Below are 22,752 nucleotides of genomic sequence, written 5' to 3'. Positions count from 1 at the left end.
GCCGTGTCCCCTCTGTCCTCCCGACTCACTGAAACTGCCCCAGTGTCCTCCGAGTCCCCTGAGCGGACGGCAGGTACTTACTGGGCCCTCCAGTTCCTTTCCTTCTCCGAATAACTTGGCACTATTTTAACAGTAACAGCATCTTTGAATTCTCCCGTGTGGTTTCCTAGCTCTGTCAGACACATCTGAATTTCTACTTTGGAAATTTTTATTTTTCCTAGTAAACCTCTGATGACTCACTCTCCCTTTCGATGATGCCTTGTGTAGCTAAGTGATGTCTCAGAGTGAACGCTCTCCCAAACGCAGATTTCCTATTTTTCAGATGTTCCAAGGTACTTTTCAAGTTGGTGGTTCGAGGGGGCTGACATACTGCTCTTTTTTTGGTGCGCATGTCAGTAGGCATTTAATTCCCAATGGCGTTTGTTTTAATTATGTCGACGAGAATGAAAAATTCTCCATCAAACATCTGCTTCGATTAAAAAAAGCAAAACGTAGAAACTGCCATCGCCAACCAAACACCTGTTTCTTATTTTAAACTATCCATTAAAAAGTGCAAATACGGGAATTAAGGAGGGATGGGCTGTCGTGGGCTGTTTCTGGTCCACGGTTGCCATAACGAGGGAAAGAGAGGAAGGGTGATCTATGCAATGAGCGCACTTTGTAAAGCTGGGTAATGACTTAATGTGAAATGTCATCCATGATGGATAGGCCAGACCAGCGATGATTACACTGGTATTTTAGAGGATTCATAAACTTCTGAAATTATAAGTCACATTGGGTATGTGTTGACATTTTTCCTCAGAGAGGATTTTTAACCTTTAGCAGGTCCTGGGAGGGACGGTTGGGCACAGAGCAGAGGACACCGCGTGGGACCCGCAGGGCTGCTGGGCAAGGCGGCTGCCCTCAGGGAAGACCAAGAAGGGCGCCTTCAACACTGACCACCTTCCTCAGACTCAGTCCTGGAAGAAAATCTTGGCTGCTGATTCAGTGATCTGAAAGTTTTACAAATGTGATATGATTCAACCAGCTTTTTCTAAATTAGTCAATGCAGTTTTAACTGTTGATTTCACTTCCCCTCAGAGGAAAATAAAACCCTAGCCTGGGCCAGGGGCGTGGGGGAGGAATCTAAGAGTGTGACTGAAAAAAAGGGGACATTTTCTAGGGCAGTGATTTTTTTTTTTTTTTAAAAAAACAACTTTCTCTGATGAATCAACAGGCCAATTACAGTCCTCTTGAGGACTATTTTTAAAGGTCTGAAAGCATATTGACAGAAATGTAATTTTCAATGTACAAAAGAGTCCACGCGGCCCTTTCCGGGTAGAACAAGAGGGGTGGGCGTGGGGAAGCGGCCGATTTTCCGGGCGCTCGAAGGGCCTGACAGGCAGCTTGGAGCTCGGGGACCGCGTGCTGTAATCCTACCCGGTAACTGGGCACCGGCCCCCGGAGCGGGGCGTTGTACACAGGAACTCCTTTGATACAGTGATCAGACCACCCTCTCATTAGAGCCACAAAAACATGTTGAGATTTCTTCACGGGGTTATCTTCTGTTTCAGGTTCATGAGCGTGGGGAGCGGGGGGAGCCAGCCACCTTCTGGAGCGAGTTCATGCCGTTTGAAGAGGTGTCAGGGGTCCAGGCAGCTTTAATTTGCGGGCAAGGGGGCTTCCGTGGAGCTTGCAGGGCCTGGGACCCTTGTGGCCCTTTAGAAATCCCCAGGCGAGAAGAGCCCCCTTTACAGAGGATCCCCAGAAGCTTTGGGCGGTGGTATCGACAGGACCAAACGATGTCCATGAGCCACTTTGCTCTGACGCTTGGACTTCGACCTTCATCAAATGTGCCGTCTCATGAATGCGATACACTGCGTTTGAAACGAAGCGGGCCCCACAGAGACACCCCTCCCCCCATTTTTTTTTTTTTAAACGAAACCATTCAACCTGTTTCTCTGGCGCTCTGAATGAAAACGTAAACCGTATTTTGTTTTGTGTACAGCCAAAGACAATTTTCAAGAATATCCCTTTCCTGGGAAAGTTGGAGGTAAACCACATAGAGGTCATGGCCGCTCACAGGAAGACCTGCTTGTTTTAATCGCTTTGGCAGTGCGAGGGACCACTGTTGCTATGGAGACACTGATTGCTGAGGCCATTGCTGGGCTAGCCTGGTCACCTGAGAGAGAATGATGCTTTGCGCACCATGGACCGCGGGCTGTAAGCTGCTCAGTGTGACCCCCGTGGCCGGCAGAGCCTGCTTGTGTGGTAGGGCGGTGCCTGGGCTGTGTCTGTTGTTAAAGATCCCATAACCAGGTTGCGCTCTGGGCCGCCCAGCTCCACGGGCTGACTCACTCAGCTGAACGAGACACAGTGTTCTCACCGAGCCACGGGGAGCCGTCACTGTTCAGCATGGCACGCGGAGGGCTGCTGAAAAATCGCCTTCTTTAAATTGGCCTTGAACTCCCTTATTTTCTGGCTTTGTGCTTCCTTGCCGCACCTATGGGCTGTGAATGGTTCCGTGGTCTGTGGTCTCCTGTCCTGAGCATGATTTGTGCATGTCATCACCATCGTCCACGGATGGCCCGGGCCATTCGTGATTGGGCAGCCTGTCCTCATTTTCTCCCTCTCTCCCTCCCTCCCTCCCTCCCCGCGTCGCTGGCTTGTTTCTCACAAGGAGGGGACCCACTGGAATGCAAACCTTCCCGGAGCTTTCTTCTCCGAGATAGAAAATGGGGCTAGTACCTTCCTTTTAATTTATGTTGTTCTATCATAGCAGTCATGGTACTTTGGTTTACAAGGGCCATTAACTGTTTACATGCTCTATGGCACACTTGTCATGGTTTACACGAGAGAGCTAAAACTTTGATTCTCCCTCAGGTGAGCAATGCAGGTCTGTAAGTTTCTATAGGTTCAATTATGCTAATTGATAGATACGCAGAACTAAGTCCCACCTGTTATTTGTTGTTTTTTTTTAAACCTGTTTGACAATTACTGTACCTGTAATTAAGATCATTGCATTGGCTTTGCTGTGGTAGGACTGCATCGCAGGGTGGTTAGTCTCTTTCATTTGGACTAAGCCTTGGCCAGTACTTCCCCCTTGTTGAGGGTCAGATATTCTTCAGGCTCTGAGCACTTAGAGACCAGAGACTGGGGCACCACGCCCCTCGTGGCCACATTGCTGAGCCCTGTGCTTGCCACACAACCGCTGCTCAGCTCATGCTGACTGAACCAACAGGTAGGGTGTTCTTCAGCTGTGGTATCCTGGTCCCCACATTGAGTGACCGGGCGGCCTATGGGCTGCAGTCGGTCCACAGACCTGTTTTGGGAGGCGCGATCACTGTTTAAAATGTTTCAATTCACGGTGCCCACTGGCAGTTTATGAAAATTTCCATTAAATTCTGGGTGTCTGGCCGACAGGTGTTGCGGTATCCGATGCGGAGGGCAGATCCCTGCATGGGAGCAGCAGGTGGGAGCTCAGTCTGCTGGCGCAGGACACGTGTGTCCTGTTGCTACTGGATTTGGAACCTGTGGAACGGTGTGAATTCAGGCAGCTTAGGTACTGGAGCATTAAAGGAACTTGTTCTGAAGGTGTCATCACGCAAGGATTTACAAATCGTTATAACGTTTTCTGCGGAATCTGGGGAAATGTGTGCGTGTGTTTTAATAACATGCTCTTAAAAGGCACGGGGCATGATTTGGAAAATCCTCAGAGAATTTAAATGCCTGTTGAGGCTACTCGACCCGAGGGACAGAGTTTTAGGTCCTTGTAGAACACTTGCGGGGGTGGGACCAGTCACATTTCCATACTGTCTTCTCCAAAATTGGCACTGTCTTCGCGCAGTGGGTTTCTGTGTGTGGTCCTTGGACCGGCGGCTGGCCCCCATCGCTGGGAAAACTGGTAGAGCTGCAGGTTCGCAGGCCTGGCCCTCTGAGTCAGAGTCTCCGCAGGTGTCTCTGAACCAGCCTGTTAGGCGGATGAAATAGAGTACAAAATGTAGTAATAAAATATAATTTAGATGGCTATTTAGTTTATTGTTTATTTCTGAAAAGTTTCAATAATACCAACCAATTCAACCTGCGGATTATGTAAATTTTGAATCTGAAACTAGCCCCGGCCTTACAGTTGAGGTTTCCACGGTCATCCGTCCCCCAGCTCAGGGAGGGAGTCCTGGGTTTCTCCCGTCACCACGCTCGCTGGGCGAGCTCGGCTCTGTGATGTGATGTGGGGGACCTTGGCCGACGTGGTGAGCCAGGCCGTGTCTGGTTCCAGGCTTATGTTCTCTTGATAAAGAGAGAAACAGCGCACACATTGTATCTCAGCCTCGCCCAGGCCCTGGGCTTGTGAGTCACTCTGTGTCCGGTCAAACAGGACACCCCTGGCTCTGTTCCTACTGCTTCGGGCAGCGATGGACTGGAGCAAGTGACCAAGACGTGTGAGCTGCTGTTGTTGCTGCTGTTATGGGCTGTGTTGACGTGGAAGCTTCAGAAAGCTGGGTGCTCTCGCTGCGGATGCAAACCTGAAATGCAGCGTGGACGGTGGCTGCAGGTTCTAGTTTGTCATGAGTCATGTGCTGCCTTGCAGCAGAGCAGGCCCAATGGTCCCGCGGTCTTTGTGTTCCTTCTGTTACATCCTCGCCTTTACTAGTTTCTCCTGGTAAATTTTTACCAGTTTGTTTTACCAGTTTCTACGTCTCCTTTGCTGCAGTACACAGGGTTGTTGTAATCGCTGAGCTGCTCATGTTAAACAAAAATGTCCTCCCAGGGAGCAGGTGGCTCCCCGAAAGCCAGGGCGATGGTGTAAGTTTGCATGCGGTCTCCTTGGAGGCCTGGTCGGTGTACGGACCACAGAGGGGACAGGCCTGGCCAGGGGAGAGGCCCCGTCCAATGGGGAGGCGTGACGTTCCCTGGAATCTGGGTAGAAACTGAGAAAATATCTGCTGGACTCATTCATAAACATGACAGCTTCTGTGTGTGGCCTGTGCCCTTCTTTGCCTGCAAGGTCAAGTTCTTCCATGAATGAGCTCAAAGGATGAGATGGATGTTCCTCTGAAGGCACTTGAGTTGTTGGAGGACGATGTTGTTTCTTCTAGGGTGCTTTGATATGTTATAAGGTCAGGTTTTTTTTAATCCTCACCTGAGGATACGTTAATTGATTAGAGAGAGACATTGATATGAGACAGAAACATTGATCAGTTGCCTCCCATACTTGCCCTTAACCTGGGATTGAACTGGCAACCCAGGTATGTGCCCTGACCAGAAATCAAACCTGTAACCCTTTCGTGTGTGGGATGACCTTCCAACCAACTGAGCCACCTTGCCAGGGCATTTTTTTTTTGAGGGACGTGTTTAATTAATATTCGAAAGGAGAAAACGGTAACGAGTTTGTGTACATCAACTGAATCATAGAAAGCATCGGCTAAACAGTAGGCAAAGCATTTTGTCATGCCTGATATTTCTCGGTCTGGTGCCAGCTGTCTTCTGTTGGGCCGCATGGCTGTGTAGACGTGGGGCAGGCTGGCCCACGTGGGCGGCTGGCTGTGGCTAGGAGGGGAAATGAGGATTTTTATGCGTTATCGATAATCGACCTTGACTTAGTTTACGTTCCCTGGGTTGGGGATGAGCTCCGTGACCTGACCTGGGAGAGGCTGCCTTTCACGAAGCAGCATTTCTTCACTGTAGTGCTTTTGAGTCGCAAGTGAGAAAAACACTCAAATTCCAGAAACATCTAAGCAAGGTAAATGCTGGGAGTTTTAAAACTATTCCTAAAAGTCAGATGGAAAACTCTCAGGAAAAAAGTCAATCCTTGTAACGGCAGCATGGTGAGTCTAGTAGTTGAGAGCTGCCAAGGGAGGAAGTCTGAAGAGTTCTCATCACAAGAAAAACAGTTTTGTAAATACGTGTGGTGACGGTTGTTAAAAAAAAGTCACGCATGCTTCTACTCTGGGGACAGCTCCCGAGAGGAGATATTTTAAAGGAGTTAAAATTTCTAGGTAGATTTTTCTGAGGATTTTTTTAAAATCTGGTGTAATTTCTGAAAGCTTCTAAAGTTTAAAAAATTCTTCTGAAGTTCTTACCCTTTGAATTTGCATTGTATATACTTGAAAAAATTTTATACCTACATAGTGAAAAGAAAGCTTTTTTCCAGAATTCTGTCCTCCAGCGGGCTTCATGGTTTTCGTCTGAGAAGGTCTCCGCCTTCCATATACTTCAGAATAAGAGAAAAATTAAAAACAAACAAATGCAAAAATTCAAAAACAAACAGAAAAAGACCATGGATGATGGAGGACCACCAGTACGAGTTTGCCCCCTTTGGGGGGAGGGTATTTGTACAATAAATTTAATTCCACGTTCTTAAACGATAGCAGCAGTTTGTTACGAAACCTAAATTCTCAGCAGAAAAGAGCATCCCAACACATCAGCTGAACTTCAAGGTAGGTCGCCGATGTTTGCCTCCCCGCAGGTGTGGCGGGAACCAGGAAGTGTCAGCCCTGGGCCCCTGGGAGCCGGACGCTGCCCCTTCTGCTCGGTCTGACTCTCGTCTGTGGGGCCCGGCCCGTGGAAGGCAGCCTTTGGGGGCTGGGACTCAGAGACCCTGGAAGATGCTTAGGCCGTAAGACCCTTGCATCCCTCTTTGTAAATCCAACATAACTTACTGATGGAGAACAGTAAGTGGCAAAGACACACAAACAAATAATGAAATAAGATAGAAAAGAACTACCCGGCAGACAGTATGTCAGACCAAGAAAGCCAGGAGACCAGACTCTGAAGTCTTTGGATAAATTCAGGGTGTTCACTCCACTGAACGCGACTGAATACGATGTGTTTGTTGTAACACTTTTATTTCATAGGGGTAGTTTAATAAGCCTATCTGGAAACAAGGACTTTGGTAACAGGAAACCCGCTCTGAGGCAAATACTTGTTTTGCAAAGGTCAGCGGCAGAGAGCAATGCCGTTTTCAGAACGTGTGATTCTTTGTTTTCACCAAGTGCCTGCCCTGCGTGGTGAGGGTTTGTCCTGAGGCTGCGTTTCCAGTGGTTACTCGTGAAGCCAGCATGTTCCGTACGGGCCCATCTTGGAGTCCGCGTCTGAGTCAGAGTTTCTTCTGCTCATAGGAAATAGCAGGGTAAAGAAAGGCAGGTGGTTGAGCTCTGTTGCATTTCTACAGGCTCTCCAAATGCAGACGCTCTGTGCATTGTGGTCAACGCATCAGGTATCACAAGCTGCTTTTACCATCAGTGTGAATTTATAGATACATACGAAAACGTGCTTATGCATTGTGAAAACCACATGTCCCCAAAACACTATAACTTTGGGAACATGAGGAAATTAGGGGGTTTTATTGAGTTGCATCAGTGTTCTCCTTGTTTTATGTGTATTTTGTGTTTTGATTAATAACTTGATTTCGTTTTAACGGATCTTTTTATTTGTGCAGTTCTTTTCCTGTTTGGCATGCGTACAACACACCATGTTGCTTATTTTAGATTTAGCCGACTGCTTGAGCATGTCGCATATTTCCTGGTATACAGCAGGTGCTTAATAACTCTTGGAACCCACGAACTTAATAGATGGCCATTGTATGAAGATGTTTGCTAATGTCATCCTTTTGCTGGTCCATCTTTTTCCAGTAACCATTTATTTCCAGATAATTAAGAGGGGCTTATTATGGGACGTTTGAGAAAGAAAATATCAATGTGGTACCCTAGTTAATATGGACCTTTAAACCGTTTAAAGTGGAAAAAGGATGGTGGACACATAAAAACAAAGTGTGTAAAATAAAACAGACAGCTTTTCTGGGGGTGTGTATGGTGTGAAAATGAAAAAGGACTTGATAAACAAGACCAAGGGTACATCTTCAAAAATGGTTTCTGCTCATAAAGATGCTCATTAATAACTTAATTATTTCCAATGGATCAGTCTCCTTCCTTGGAGAGGTTCCACATTTGTTTCAATGTCACTTCCTCCATTGTGGCTGAGCTGCAGAAAGGCTGACCTAGGGACCCTCCCCTACCCCAGGCGCTTAGTGCAAAGGCCACAGACGTGGCAGTTGTTCACGCTCCCTGCCTGTGACCCATCTTGAGTAGATCAGAGAGGATGCTTGTCTTCTGTGCCTGTCGGCATCGTCTCTGTGGCCACGCTGACGCTCTTTATCCTCTCTTTCTAGTCATACAGTTTATCAAGAAAGAAGATAGTGCACTACACCTGTTTCGATCAACGGAAAAGAGCGAATGCAGCGTTTTTGATAGGTGCTTACGCCGTAAGTACTGCCGCTGAGACTGTTTTCTGTAAGGGGCGCTACCACGGCTGCGTGTTATCCTGGCCACGTGCGCAGTGGCCTTGGGAGCAGGTGAAGAGTCTTAGCAGCCTGGGGACAGATCTAGAATGGAAAGTGTGGACCCGGTACTGAGGGGCCGTCCCCTCTTGGATTTTACTTTCAGGAGCTAATGACAGACCCTTGGCATTGCAGTGCTTGGAATTGTGTTGGCGTTGCGTAGCTTGGAGTCCACGGCTGTACGAGTCTTGTAATAAGAAGAATGCCCAGAAAGGGGGGATTAAAGGAAATCCTCGATTGAATGGGAAGGATGATGGTTGTTATTTTTACCCATAATCCGTTTATTCATCCATCAGGTGTTTGTAGTAGGCAAACGAAACAGAAACCCTGCATATACTGCCGTTTTGCTCATAACTAGATAAGACTTTTCCAAGCTAATTTTGATTAGAAATTTCATTCTTTGTACACACGAGAGGTCGGCGGGAGTTCCATGAGAATATGCCGCCTCTGCAGCAGGGCCCTTAAGGTCCTCCCTGACGGGCCTGTCTGTCCCCGGCGCCTCCCCACTCAGATGGTCCGTCACGCTGGCCTGGCGACCGCAGACTGCCACGCCGGTTCCCAGCAGAGGCCTCGGTACTTCTGCTCCCTCTCTCTGGAAAGTTCTTACCCCAGACCATGCACTCCTGGTAGCTTCTCATGCTACCTCCTCGGAGAGACTTTCCCTCCTGTCTACCTGCTCCTGCACCTCCAGCCACCCTTGAGCCCTTTGCTGTTTTACTTTCTCCGCCGCACTGTGTTTGAAGTTCTCCAACTCATGTATGCAGTTACTTGGTTATCATCTCTCCCCCGGACCAGAGGGCGGCGTCCTGGCCCGTTTCACTCCCTGCCGTGTCTAGTAGGTGATAAAATATCTAACAAGGGGTCAGGCCCAGGCATTTGCAGGCTGGAAGCTGGCCACAAGGGAGCCTCCCTGCCGCGCTGAGTCCTGGGAAAGTCCAGGGTGGGGGGCATCCCAGGAAGGAGATGAGGCGGGGCCAGCATGCAGGGCGTGGGGTGCTGCTGGCTGGGGAACTATGGAACTATTTCAGCATCTGAACTCTGAGCATCAGCTGAGAACTGTGCCCGGCACACAGTGGGCGCTGCATGACTATCTCCTGAAGGAAGAAGTAAAGGAGTGATAAAATGTCAAAGAAAGAAGGAAGGTGATGTCAGAGGAAAACTCTGAAAACGATCAAATTGGCTAGAAAGTCTAGATAATACCCGTCACCGTACACAGTGACGTAAAGTTTTTTCTTGGGATGAGTCCTGACCGTTTTTAAGTGTGCAGTTCAGTGGCGTGAGGCACATTTGTGATGTTGTGCAACTGTCAGACCTTGCTTTTCAGTGTGGGGTCTCGTGGCAAATAAGCGCCTACAGAGCCAGGGCTTTGCGTGTGGTCCCCCGCTCGGCTGTAAGTTTCATGTGTCACCGAAGCTTTTGTGTTTTCATTGCCTTATCTCAGCGCTTCCCTGAGTGTCAAGAAGGAGATAATATAGAGAACAGCCTGCTCAGCAGGAAAGCCACAGACACTCCTCGGTGGGGGATGCGGCAGCCAGGGCTGCAGGGGAGACTGCCCGTCGGAGGTCGCAGTGGCGCTGAACGCTAATGGGCACATGTCCGGGGAGCCCCACTCACGAGCACCCCTTCTCCCCGAGCTGTGACGTGTGCTCCTGCGGGCGGCGGGCTCAGAGTCTGAGGAGAGAGCAGCTTCGCAGGAAGGCACGTCTCCCCCAGGACGGTGCTCCGTGCGGCTCACGGTTCAGGGCCTGGATCCCCCTGCCTCCCAGATACTCTCAGAGCGGTTTGAACAGGATGGTTTTAAAAAATCATAAGCATGAGTTAACTAGGCTCTTGCCATGTGCTTGCAGACCAAACCCTCACTAGTGACCGTATTGTTTTCAGTTCCCAGAACGGTGGTAAAGGGGTCAAGGAGAATTTGGGCCAGGCCGTGAGGACGGAAGGGTGGAAGATAATGTGTTTGAGGGGTGGTTACCTGGAGGGCAGTGGTTTGGCTTAAAAAATTAAGTGCAGGGGTCGAGGATCAGGATTTTTTTCCGGGCTGTGGAGGCTGCTTGCACAGAGGAGGCAGCCGGGTGGGATTTTCCTTGCCCGCCTCGTTCAGTCTGGAGCCCACGTTGCTTAGCCAGAGTCTGATTCCAGAGGAACGCGGGCTGGCCCGACCAGGTGTCACGTCTGCGTCCAGGGGACAGGGCGAAGGTTTGTAGACTTTTTAACCGCGTCTGCGTCTGCCGTTGATACCGTAGATTCCGCGGGAGGCGTTGGTGGCTACCTTCTACCTTAAGTCTCCTGCTAATTTCAAGGACGCCGCTCTCCACCTGGTGTCGCAGGTGGGAGCATGGCTTGAGCAGAACCGTAAGCTCGACCTTGAACCCTCTGCTTAGTTGTATGCCTTGAGCAAGTTGTTTAACTCATCTGAACTCCTGTTTTGTTTTGTTTTGTTTAACCCTAAAACAGAGATAACACCCCACCTAACAGCTGTAGTGCGGCTGAGGGTGAGGTGGTGGCTCTAGGCAGGAAGTTTGCGTGGCCTTTGGCGTCCACGTTTTCTCAGCTATTGTCTTTCCCTCAAGAACTGAAGGCAGTTTCCCCCTTTTTGTCTGCTTGTCTTTCCTCCTTTCTACCCCTTTTTACTCTTAAATCCTGCCTTCGCTCAGCAGCTCTGAGACCGGTGTCTGTCACCGGAAGGAGCGGAGGGTGACCTCCCCTGCCCCGCCCCTCCTTGTATGTTATTTCCATTTTAAAGGATGATTGCCAGTCCAAGTGAACTCCTCATTTCTGAGATGTGTATTCAGGCATTCATTAATCCAGTAAATATTTATTTAGCTCAGGTGAGCCCTACCCGGCACTGGGAGGGCTCTGGAGACTATAAGGACAACATTTAATTGTTGATATCTCATTGTTTTACTAATCATTTGTTTATTAGTAATGAGGTTTATTATCCCTGTCGTTTTATTTACAGGTTTATTCACGTTTTGAAGAGTTTGTGTTGTTTAAATTTGTTTCCTGTATTTGGATCATTAAAAGTTGAAAAGTGATGATCAGTCTCTTTTCTTTAAAAAAAGAAGTTTCCTGTGTCTAATTGGTACGAATAGATGTAGACCCCTAGGAATCATACCCATCTGTCCATGTTTCTGTAAGCAGTTAGGAAGTTTATATACCTTAAACTCTGTTCCTTATTAAAATGCCATATTAATAAGTACTTCCGCATACCGGAATATGAAGAGGGTTAATTGGAACTGCTGATAGTGGACCTGTTGCCTGTTCAACCTGTGCAGTCTACTGATTATGTAGAAAATGAGCGTCAGAACATACATTATTTAGAAGTGGTTTGTGTGTACATGTTTTAAATCACCGGAAAATGGCAAACCAGGGCAACTAACCCTGAGTTTGTTTGTTGTTTTCGTTGTTCGGATCAAGGACGTTCATTTCCTTCATCTGCAGCTCACAATGCATCTGTCAGTTGGCAACGTCAGACCGCTTTAAAATGCCAGCACAAAGCTACAGGTTAAACAACGGTTATTTAAAATCACGGGGGAAATTATCAAGAAAAATGTTGGCTCAAAATAATAAAGGCATTTACCTTAAAAGGACTGTGACCAAGCGGGCGTCCGCCACTCGTGCCCTCGGAACCTCAGTGGCGGCTGCGGTGGGTCTAAGGGTAGTGTTGACTTCTGCTGTGGACGGGGAGGGGCACCTGGCCCGGCAGGGCGACTTCCGGTCTCCAGTTCCTTCCTTTTATGGCTTCGTGGGCAGGAGGGCTTTTGTGACAATTGCCTGCACGTGGGCCAACAGGCTCTTCTCCTTGTCGGCTTGTGCTTTCGGTGACTTTGAGACAAGTCAGGCTCCTGAAAATCACACAGCCTGTTTAATTCTCAACTCTGTGAATCTGGAAATTCTGTTAGTCTTCTGCAGATGGGTAGGGTGATGTTATCTTTTATTCAGTTTAGCTGCGGGCTAGGAAAACTAGCTGTTTGCTTTTCATTTGCGGAAGGGTTGTTTCTCAACTTTAACTGAATACATCTTTTCAGGATTTTTTTTTTTTAATTTTCCTTTTTGCTTCTAGATAACAAGCTTCCTCTCTGCTGTAAATAAACCCTCAGATTTACCACCACTTCACACACACAGTATTCAGTACTATACGTATACTTAAGTGTGACACACCGCATATGTTTACAGCAGCTTACTCACACATTTTTTGAATCTTACTAGACCTTTACTTTCCGTGTGAAAAAGCTTATGTCCGTTCATTTTATTGATACCCTGAACGGAGAGGAATGTACTTTTTGTGTGTGTTCTGGAAGTCGTGGGAGGAATTCCCAGCAGCCACAGGGATGGAGAATGGACTTCCTGTCTGTTACGCATAGTAGGTCTGTCTGCAGTAGCTCTGTGGGTTGCATTTAAGGCACTTCTGCTCGAAGCTGCCTTCATTTGTTTCAGTTCTACTGTGTGTGACATTAGTAAACCACTCAGGGAACATGGTTACTGCTTAAAAAATGAATAGACATTGAAGAATGATGAGTTCTATTGTGTTCTTGAAGGGCCCTTCGGGCACGTGGCCATATGTGAGCAGCCGGGCCGATGCACGGCCCAGTGGCCACAGAATCCTTTCTGCAAACACCAGGCTGACTGTGCAGCTCCTATTTCTCCTGCCTTCTCTAAGCAACGACTCTTTGTAAATACTCGAAGGGAACAACCAGTTCCTTGTTTTGTGTTCGTTGTTGGTTTTCTATTCTTCAGTGCACTCAAAGACTAGCAGCCTACAGGTTACTATGAGGTTCAGGATCTGAGATTTAGTTCCCAAGCTTTGTCTTAGAAGTTTGGATAGCATCTCACCTACAGACTTCTTCAGTTTGAAAAAGAGTAAGATGGCCTTTTTTTGTTTTTGGTCCCTCAGGTACATGCTCTAGTTAGTAAAATGAATACAATGGGTTGTCTGGCCCGCCTCCTCTCCCTGCGAGAGATGTGCGTAGGCCGTGAGTTGTCCTAAGTCCATGGGATGCGAGCCATGCTTTGGCCACTGCGGTCTACATGGTCGGGTTCCCACCCCGGGCCAAGTGCGGAGGCCTTCCTCCTGGGGAACTCCAGACAGTTTTTGATTTTTCTCCTTCACTGTTCTTTCCAATTACTTCCCTCTGGTTACATCAGGAGATCTTGCTCCCCTCCCATTTGCCCTGCACACCGCCCAGCCCCCTGTCTGCCATGCCGCAGAGGTGGAATCCATCCTGAACGTAAGGCCACATATCGAAGACAGCAATGCAATTTGAAGCAGCTGGAGATACCAGAAAGCACCAACCCAAACATTCGAAGTCTGTCAGGGTTCACCTTAGAGGCCTTATCAACATGTTCAAGGATATCTTTTTTTAAAAATGAAATGTATTGGGGTGGCATTGGTTAATGAGATTATATAGGTTCGGGTGTAGAATCCTGTAACACGTCATCTGTGCGTTGCATTGTGTGCCCAGCACGCCAAGGCCCGTCTCCTTCCGTCGCCATGTATTTGACCCTCTTTGCCCTCCTCGCCCTCCCTCAACCCCCTTGGGGTAAGGTAATTTAAAGAACAAACACCCTTATTGGCTTTAATTACTTTAGGTGAGTCTTTGAAATGTTTTTCTACTGCATTTTCTATGAAACACATGATAATATGGAAGATAGAATCATTTTTGGACTCGCCTAGGAAACTAAGAACTCCACGCTTTTATCTTTGGGACATTATTTCCGGAGATCTAAATGTCAGCTTTACGAATAAGCTTTTGGAATATAATTAATTTGCAAGTTAAGGATGGTCTGTAATTGGTCACCGGTGTTAAGTGGATTTAAACATTGATTCTTGGCCTATTATAGTGGCTCTATCTTCTACATCTTTATCCAAAATGAAGTCTATCTTAAATGAAGGTCCTTTGCTCCTTAAGCATGATCAAATTCAGTCCTTGGTTTATAGAACACACTCTTTTTTCTTTTCCACTTTCTTAATTTGAAAGGTTTCACACCATAAAACTCCTGCTCTATAACCAAAGTACGCAGTGAAACTCAGCACAAGGAATTTTCAGCGGAGACCGTGCCATTTGGGAGTGTGTGCTGTGCCGGCGGTGCTCTGGGGCGAGCCCGGTTCTACGTTTTGTAGAGTCTGCTTTCTGGCAGTGACACACAGGGCTGTGTGTGCCTGCGTATTGCCACACGACAGCCTTGGGCTCAGCATCCGTGCGATGAGAGCTCAGGCTTTCTTGGGGTCGAACATTTCTCCTTTTCCCCAATCCCAGGCCTCCGTAAACTCTGTGTGTGGAGAACACAGGCTCAGTGTCTCCTTGGTTTCCTGGGAAAGGGGCTGGGCTGGTTCAATGAAATGCTGGTTCAGCAGCGTCTGTGCTGGAACGTCAGCTCTCTTCAGCCAGGATGAGTCCGAGTCACCGAGACTCTGCTGGCCAGCCCTGCGAGTTTGTCTCGTGGTAGTTGTCAGCTCTGGAAGAACATCTCTTCAGGCTGGTTTGAGAATGCTGCTTCCCCTCCGATTAGATGGGGAAGCACACATGGCTGATGTTGGCTGTGGGTCTCCTACGCGGGCGTCGCAGGGCTCCCGTGGGCTTTGCCTGAATTGCGCCCATGCAAGCCGTGGAGAGAGCGTTTCTATTCTAAACCAGTTCTCCAACACACACAGCCACGTCCACTGTATGTCAAATTCAATTTAATATGGAAAGAGATGTCACATGAGAGTGTTTTAGAGCGAACGTCTCCTCAACCAAAAACAGCCATTTCCAGACCTTGTTTTCATAAGGATGCCAGGTGGTTGTTAAATACTTTTATGGCAGAAATAAGCCAGAGAGGTAGAGACCTGGCATCAGGTCCGCCTTATGCTGTAATTAGTGTTGGCTGTGTGTTTATTAAGCAGAGGCATTGTCTTAGGCTTTGCAGGCCTGGAAATCTGTGATTTATAATAGACTCAAAACTTGAAGAACAGGAAGAATGACTTACCTTCTTTTACGATGAGTTAAAGACTGTTGGAGGCAGGATGCATTCATTCTTGTTCTGTTTTAAGTAATTAGGCTGTTTAGTACAAGCGATTTAAAATAGACCGAATAAAACACAGGCTGTTTTAAACATTCAGTTGCATTTCTGGTTTGTAATCTGATTTAGCTCTCTAAGTTGTGATTGTGTAACACTGAATATTTATTTCATTTCCATAAGCAATTAGAACAGAAGTAGAGTCATTTGAAGAAATGTGCATTTGAGAATTGTTTGCCTTTTTCCTATTTTTTAAAGCTTTAAAATTGAATACGGACATTGTTTTCTCAGTCACTGGGTATAATGGGAGGAAATGATTAAGAGGAAAAATGTTGCTAAAAATAATAAAATCAAACATTTTGTTAGTGCTTGTGTATGACAATGAACACTTAATGCTGTCTTCAGGAAAAAGCGGTTTATAAATTAAGTGCCCTGACATTTAAGAAATCTGAGAACCAAAGTCTTGGGAACCACGGAAGAGGCTTTAAAGGAAAAGTTTTTTTGTTTTAATTCTTTGCAGAGTTACTTACTTCATAGTGTTTTTTATAGACAGTCATTCCGTGGACTTCTGTGGTCCCTTCTTTGCAGGCGACTTGGCCATTGCTCTCCTCTCGAAAAGCAAACCCAGCTTGGTCCTCTTATTCTTTTGTTCATGAGAAGTTCACGTAAGGAAAAACGGGCATAGCATCAGCTTTCTTCTGGTTACATGCACACTGTTGGAGGGAGACATGGGCCACCTCCGGACCTCCTGGTATCAGGACAACCGATTTGACAAACGGGCCCGGGCCTGGATGTTACGGTGGCAGATGCTCAGGCACCTTGGAAGCTGTTTGAAGAGGCGGAACTGAGAGTGTGGTCAATGTCTGTTCTTTAAAATGAGAAGGTTGGGGCAAGGCGGGATGGGTGGATGTGGAAGATGGTAGGTGAGGGGACAAATGGTAATGGAAAAAATACGATAAAAACTAATGTAAAAAGTAAAATAAAACAATGAGGAGGTTGACAGTGAATATGTGGAGAGGTGGAACAATAGGTCGATATTTCTCTCCCCCTGTCTTCCCCTCTCTCTCCCTCTTCCTCTCTCTCTTTCTCCCTCTCTCTTTCTCTCAAAATCAATAAAAAAAAAGAGAAGGCCAAGCTACGTGAGGATCCTTATGTTGCGGCTGTGGCATGCAGCGGGCGGCGCGTGTACAGCCTCATGCTTTGATGTTTGTACACACAGCCAGTCTCGAGGGCTAAGGTGTCAGAAACGTTGATAGTCATGGTCCAGATTCACAAGGGCACAGGGGGGTGACAAGGAGAAAAAAATATTCGGGGACCCAAGTTCATCTCCTTTCTGTGGTCCCTGGCCGTAGAAGGATTATGTGCTAGATACAAGCCTGAGCACTTGACACATATTATTAGCTACTTCACTCTCCCCAAAAGTCAACCTTAGGGCCAGTTGGAGTTGCCATCTCCTCCTTACGGGTAAGGAAGTGGAAGCAGAGTTAATGCCATTCAGCCCATAAGTAAAAGAAGGAGGCTGGACTTGAGCCCAGGCAGCTCGGCTGTGGGCTCCGAGGTCCCCTACAGGTAGGCGGTCCGTGGTTTGTGGGCCGTCACGTTCGCTCTCACGCACGAGGCCTTCCTTCTCTCCGCTCCCTGTTCATACAGCCGTTTTGGGGGGCATGTGCCGTCCTCCGGGCGCAGTGCGGAGTCCTGCCCTCAGACCTGCAGCCCAGCCGGGCGGGCTGACGGCAGTAACCGCAGGAACTCGTGGCGACAGACGGGGGAAGAGTTGCAAGAAGGGCAGGCGGCTCTGAGGACGTGAGGAGGAGCCTGGTCTCACCAGGTTGCCAGAGAGGGCTGGCCTGCCAGCGTGACCTGGACCGGTGGCCCCAAGGGAGGCGGGAGGTGGCCCTGTAGACGCTCCCAGGGAGCCAGGAAGGCTCGGGTCCGGCCCTGTCCTTCACGGACCATCCATTCTCCAGCCCGGGTCGGAGCCCTTGCTGTCGCTGAATTTAAGCTCCCTGTCGAGGTTGCAGACCTTCCCTGGGCCCTTGTTAAGTATATGCATGTTGATCTTAGGGGACTTCTGCCCCGCGGCGGCTTCCTGCCCCTCAGCAGGGGCTGGGAGTGAGCGTGTGGGTGCAGCCGCAGGCCTGGCGCGGGGAGGGGGGCGAGTGAAAGTCTGGGCTGGCCCCAGGCTGGAAATACTTGCTCTCAGCGGATACAGATCTCTCTTCCTCGCTCGCTTTCAGCACATCGTGGAAGAACTGACTAGAGCCAGTGATGCTCTCACACGGCGGGCTCAGGAAGCTGATGTCATTCCCTCCCCTGGGCATTTCCACTACGGCTGGGACAGGATTTAAAAGTTAATGAGCTGGAATCGACCCTCTAGGGTGGGTGCACACTCCGCCTCTTGCAAGTGTCCAGCAGCCGCCTGTGAAGCCCCTGTTTACCGAGCGTCTCTCCGACCAACCGGAGGCCGTGCAGGGTGAACGGGGTTTGCAGACCTCGGTCACTGCCCCCAGGAGCTTTCGGCTCGAGTGTGCAGGGAAATACTCCCCTTGGGCTGTGCAGGGCGTCAGGAAGTGTTTAGCGTGCGTCTGGGGAGCTGGGCGGCCCGACTCCGTGTGAACTCAGGCAACTGCCTCGAGCGTCCGTGTGTCAGACGGAAACGGGGGTGATACTGGGAACGCGGGGTGGACACTGAGGGTGGACAAGCCAAAGCCTGTACAGTGCTTAGAACAGGGCCTGGCGCCGCGTGCGCTCTATGTCCCCTTCTGTTTTTATTGTCATTTTTGTGGTCGTGATCACTCCTAGAACTGAGTCTGCGGAGCACAGGGCAGGGTTTCCGAGCTGAAGAAGAAAAGGCACGGAGGAGGCAGTGCTGGGTGAGGGCTAAGGAAATGAATAGGGAGACTTTTCATGGGCAGAGATGAGGGGGTGGAGAGCGGTCCAGGGAACCTCAGGTGCCCGGTGCTCTCAGGCCCCTTCAGGGAATGGTGAGGAGTCCAGTGGATGGCGTTTATTTAAGGCACAGTGACACGTTTCCTGGGCAGGTAGGCTGGGACCTTATCTTGGTGAAGAGCTGGCCACCTGGCTGGGCTGTCTGAAGAGGATTTGATTGAAAAGTATTTGCCAATCAATTCCAAGAGGAGTGTATTTAGTTTAGCAGGTTGGCCTGCCGTTTCTCTAAAGTGAGTCCATACCTGGTGTTTGCTACATTGCTTCACGGTGCGTGGTGGGCACCAACAGTTTTACATTTTTAAAAGTTACGGAATTGAATACTCACTTACAGGCAGACACTATGGCAAGTGATGCTGGTCTCGCAATGACAGCAATGACATAAAAACCTTTAGGATAAATGAAGTTAAAGGAGAATGGCTATTTAAAGACAAATGGCCGTACTTGGTGCTCCTTGGGGCAGAAGTGGGAGCTGATGCTCCATGAATTAAGCGAGGGAAACATTGGCTAACGGTGAGCCATATGCCATGCTAGCTTGTTAGCTTGCAGTGCTGTAATTTTATTATGTTGTTAAATAAAACTCTCATAGCAAAAAAAAAAATATATATATATATATATATATATATTTGTATATATGTTAGGATGCTGGCTCTCTAAGAGTTAGTTATTTGGGTCCTCGGTACCTGGCTTCAAAGTGAGTTAAGCAAGTAAGAATCACTTTAATTGGTTGGCTCCTAGTCAGTTAAACATATGAAAAGCGTGTGTCAAATGCTATTCTTTTGAGAAGGTTCCGAGGATGTCCTGAGGAGAAGCAGATAAAAGGGATGCACGAACTCACTGCGTAGAAGTCGTCTGGCGTGGCCCCGCCAAGCCCTGTGTGAGGCGCTCTGGTTGAGTTGATCAATTACAAGTCCAGGAAGATTCCTCCCGTTTGGATGTATACATGCTAATCTTGGGAGTAGGGTTGACAGCGTATTATTATTTTTTCCTCCGAGAAGCAGGAAAGGCAAATCAGGATATTTAAACGACGCTTTGAAATGAATGTTTTTCAGAAAATATTCTTAGCAGTATTAGAATATCCGGTAATGCATTTTTGAGTATTAATTAAATATAAATTTTATGTTTAGATAGAGTATACATTTAACATTTCATAACGGGCTCCCTTCCTCCGCTTGTAAAGAACAAATGAATACGTGTCTGTACAAAACGCAAGGAATGTGGGGATAGTGGAGACGGGGAGAGGAGACTCCTCCTTCCTCCAGGGCTCCCCCCTACCCCCAGGCCTTATATCTCAGACACGACTGCTGGCAACACTTGGAAGTCACCTGATTTTAAAAGGCAGGTGGCATACAGGGGTAGGGAAGAGCGGGGGTCTTTTTTTCCACGCTTGGCGCTTCTGTTGTCTCCGTATCTTCAAGCCGACGTGTCGTGGGGAGTTTCTGGGGCTTCGGAGTCACATTGCGTCAGGATTCTGACGCCCTCCCAGAGCAGCAGCGCCACCTGGCAGGTCCCTTACCTTCCTGAGCTGCCGACCCGCCGCAGCGACACTTCAGTGAGGCTTTCCTTCCGAGCTTTCATTGGGCCCAGTTGGCCTCGTCTCTGCTCTCCTCTTCTCAGCAGCAGACAGATCTAAGAAGATCTGGCATAAGACTCCGCGGCGCATTTTTCTCCTGGCGAAACGTGGAGGTTGGTGCTTTGATGACCCCAGCGTGTGTGCACTCAGCGGTGCCCTGGTTTATGGGGACACGTCCCCAGCCTTTGCCCACGCCCCGTCCTCAGGTTCTGAAAGGTCGTTGCCCTCAGCCGCCCCTGGAGCCTTCCTGGAATCCGTGGCCTCTGTGGGGTTTCACTTTGCACTTATGAATAATGTAGCACTGGGATAAAAATAAAAACAAAGGCTCTCCCCTTACAGTGTGAGCACGTGGGGCCTGCGTGCTAAGTCATGCAGGTAAGAGCAGACGCGGAACCCCTTGGGGGGCTGGCGGGAAGCAGGGGTCCCCGGGGCGGCCACCCTGCAGGAAGGAGGGCGGCACCCGGGAGCCGGGGCAGCTGTCCCTGAGCTGGGAAGCGCACTCTGCTTTGCAGACGTTGTGGCGTGAGCTTTAATGATCTAAGCCGAGCACAGAAGCTTTCCCCAGGCAGCCGTCCCTGCAGCAGGCGCCGTGGGCTTCCACGGGCTGCGCATCTGCGGGCCCGGTGCCCGGCTGCGTCCCACCCGGCCCGACCGTGTCGCGTAGCCTGCCCGGCGGGCACAGCAAAATCCCCTTCCAGTGTTGGGTGCTGAAAACGGTTTTTACAGCCGTTTTACAGCCTGTTTTACAGCCGGGTCGGTGTAAACAGATTTTGGGGGATGATTTGAGCTGCAGCTCGAGACAGGAGTCTGCGTTGGTCGAGTCCGGGCCTCACGTCGAGATCCTTCTTTCACGGTGGTTCCATTTTCTATGCTCTTTCTGCTTCGCGGGAAACGCGCTTTGGTTGGCCTTCCCCGTATCAGACCTTCATGTTTACTTGTCAAACAAACGTGCAGCGGTCTTACTCAAGGCGGGCGGATTTTTCCCATATTTATTTGAGTTTTCTTTCTTCAGGGAATTCCGAACTGAGGCGTTTTCTAGTCCTGAAGTTATTCCTCATTACATACGTGTCACATACTGCTCGCGGAATCGCTGGCAGCTCGGAGGAACTGTTCATAGAGAGGGACGCCCTGTCTTGTAAGGCCTGGGGCCGCCAGTCTCACCGCTGAAATGGGGGTGATTCTGCGGCTGGGACTGGCGAGGCAGTCCTGGCATCAGGCCAGAGGGCGGGGGTTCTAGGAGTCGCATTTGATTCAGGCTTTAGAGGAAGAGGGCCGGTGGCCTGGGCCAGAATTAAGCATGAAATTGCACTTGCAATGAAGGTGGAGTTTCTCACGATGGGTATGGCTCGTCACTGTCTGGCTGTCTGGCTCCTTCCGCCCTAGTGACAGGGACCTGCCCTCTGTCCCATTGCCAGCTCTTTCCCGCCTGGACCGCGGCTCTGTTCCTGCACACCTTACCCCCATGTCTCCCAGAGACCCTCCCGGCTCCTACCCTCACGCAGCCCTCCGGCTCGTTTCGGGAGCCTGTTCACTTCCTTCCCAGCACTCACCGCAGACTGTTTATTGTTAATCGCTGTCTTTGCCCCACAAGAAAGTCAATTCTATTGAGAGTGTTCGGGTCCTGAAACCACCTGTTGGCCACTACCCCAATCCCAGGGCAGCTGCCGGCCGGCTTGGCAGTTCCTTTTTGGCGACTCCTTTAAGAGTAGCTTGTCCTGCGGGACCCCGGGGGTTCGAGTCTCCTTGCTGTCAAGAGCCAGGCCGGCCCGTGTGGCAGCGCTCTCAGCCGCGCGCGTGTGCTCCTGTCTCACCGTGACTTTCGTGAGCATTTAGAGAGCAACCCGGGTGGTCCTCAGCGCCGGCGGAGAACGCAATAGGCCTCCCAGGGCTGTGGTGCCCACCCTGAGACGGGGCCTTCCAGCGTCCTCCAGGCCCTGCATTGCCTCACGGCAGAGCGTCCATGAAGGACAGGGTGGCCGGCCCACGTTGGTCCTGGTGAGCGCGCAGCGCGACCATGAGGGTGCAGCTGTCCCGTCCCCGGACGGGACAGCCCGGCCGGGGCACCTGTTCATGCGCCTGGAACACAGCCCTGGGCGGCCTCTGTGAGTCTGCCTTCCGTCTCTAAGCTCTGACCCGTCCTTAGGCCAAAGGCTGCAAAAGAGACTCGGGCAGCCTGGCCGCTGTCTAAAGACTCACATTTGTCACCACGACAGTTGCCCCTCAAAGAGGAAGAGGTGACATGTGAATTTGGTGAGTCATCTAGTCTCTTGTCATTCTTTGGTGGTGTTCTAAGTGTCGCTGTTTATCTGTCGCAGGTCATCTATTTGAAGAAGACACCAGAAGAAGCCTACCGAGCTCTCCTGTCTGGCTCCAACCCCCCCTACCTTCCATTCAGGTACAGCTGCCTGCTGGCGGGCCGTGGGCTGCAGCGCCTTGCCGGGGAGCGCGCTACCTTGGCGTTGGGGTCTTGTCTTTTTTCACTGTTATATGTTATAAGGAGTGAAATGAGATGGTGGTTTTTATTATCTCCTTTTTTTGCAGACTTTTCCCCCCTCCCTATCCAGTAAGAGTAGAACAGCTTTCTCTTTTTTAGGGATTAATTCCTCCCTTGGGTCCTCTCTAAATCTCGACAGTTTAAGTGCAAGGAGGGCCCGATTTAGGAGCTAACAACTGTGTCCAGCTTTGTTAGCGTGCAGTGATCTACGGCATTGATTCATCTATTCATTCTCTCCCCTCACGAGCCGTGGTTGAGCTCTGATCGAATGTCAGGGGCTGAGGATGTAGAATAAGACCCTCTAAGTGTCTTCCCAGAAGCAGACGCTCAGCGGGAGCCCCTAGTCCCCTGTTTCGCCCACAAATCTGGCTTTTATCCTGAGGAAGGAAGGCTGTCTTTTCATTACACTCTTGGGAAAGGACATTTTGA

The 22,752-nt window shown here is 49.4% G+C and overlaps 1 protein-coding gene across 2 annotated transcripts in view; it reads left to right on the top strand.

The window, feature by feature from the left end:
- Window positions 1–22,752, top strand: part of CDC14A (cell division cycle 14A) — a 92,874-nt gene that overhangs the window by 20,673 nt on the left and 49,449 nt on the right. The window contains exons 4-6 of one of the 2 annotated variants that reach the window (XM_054564996.1): window positions 1,988–2,032; window positions 8,147–8,239; window positions 22,145–22,224. In XM_054564996.1, coding sequence (XP_054420971.1) covers window positions 1,988–2,032; window positions 8,147–8,239; window positions 22,145–22,224 — 218 coding nt within the window. The remainder of the gene's footprint in view (window positions 1–1,987; window positions 2,033–8,146; window positions 8,240–22,144; window positions 22,225–22,752) is intronic. The other variant, XM_054564997.1, reaches the window with a different exon arrangement.

This window comes from Pteronotus mesoamericanus, unplaced genomic scaffold (assembly GCF_021234165.1).
Source record: "Pteronotus mesoamericanus isolate MK-2021 breed Mesoamerican mustached bat unplaced genomic scaffold, CSHL_Meso_final scaffold_99, whole genome shotgun sequence".
NCBI lineage: Eukaryota > Metazoa > Chordata > Mammalia > Chiroptera > Mormoopidae > Pteronotus > Pteronotus mesoamericanus.
This window is presented reverse-complemented; position numbering and strand designations above follow the sequence as displayed.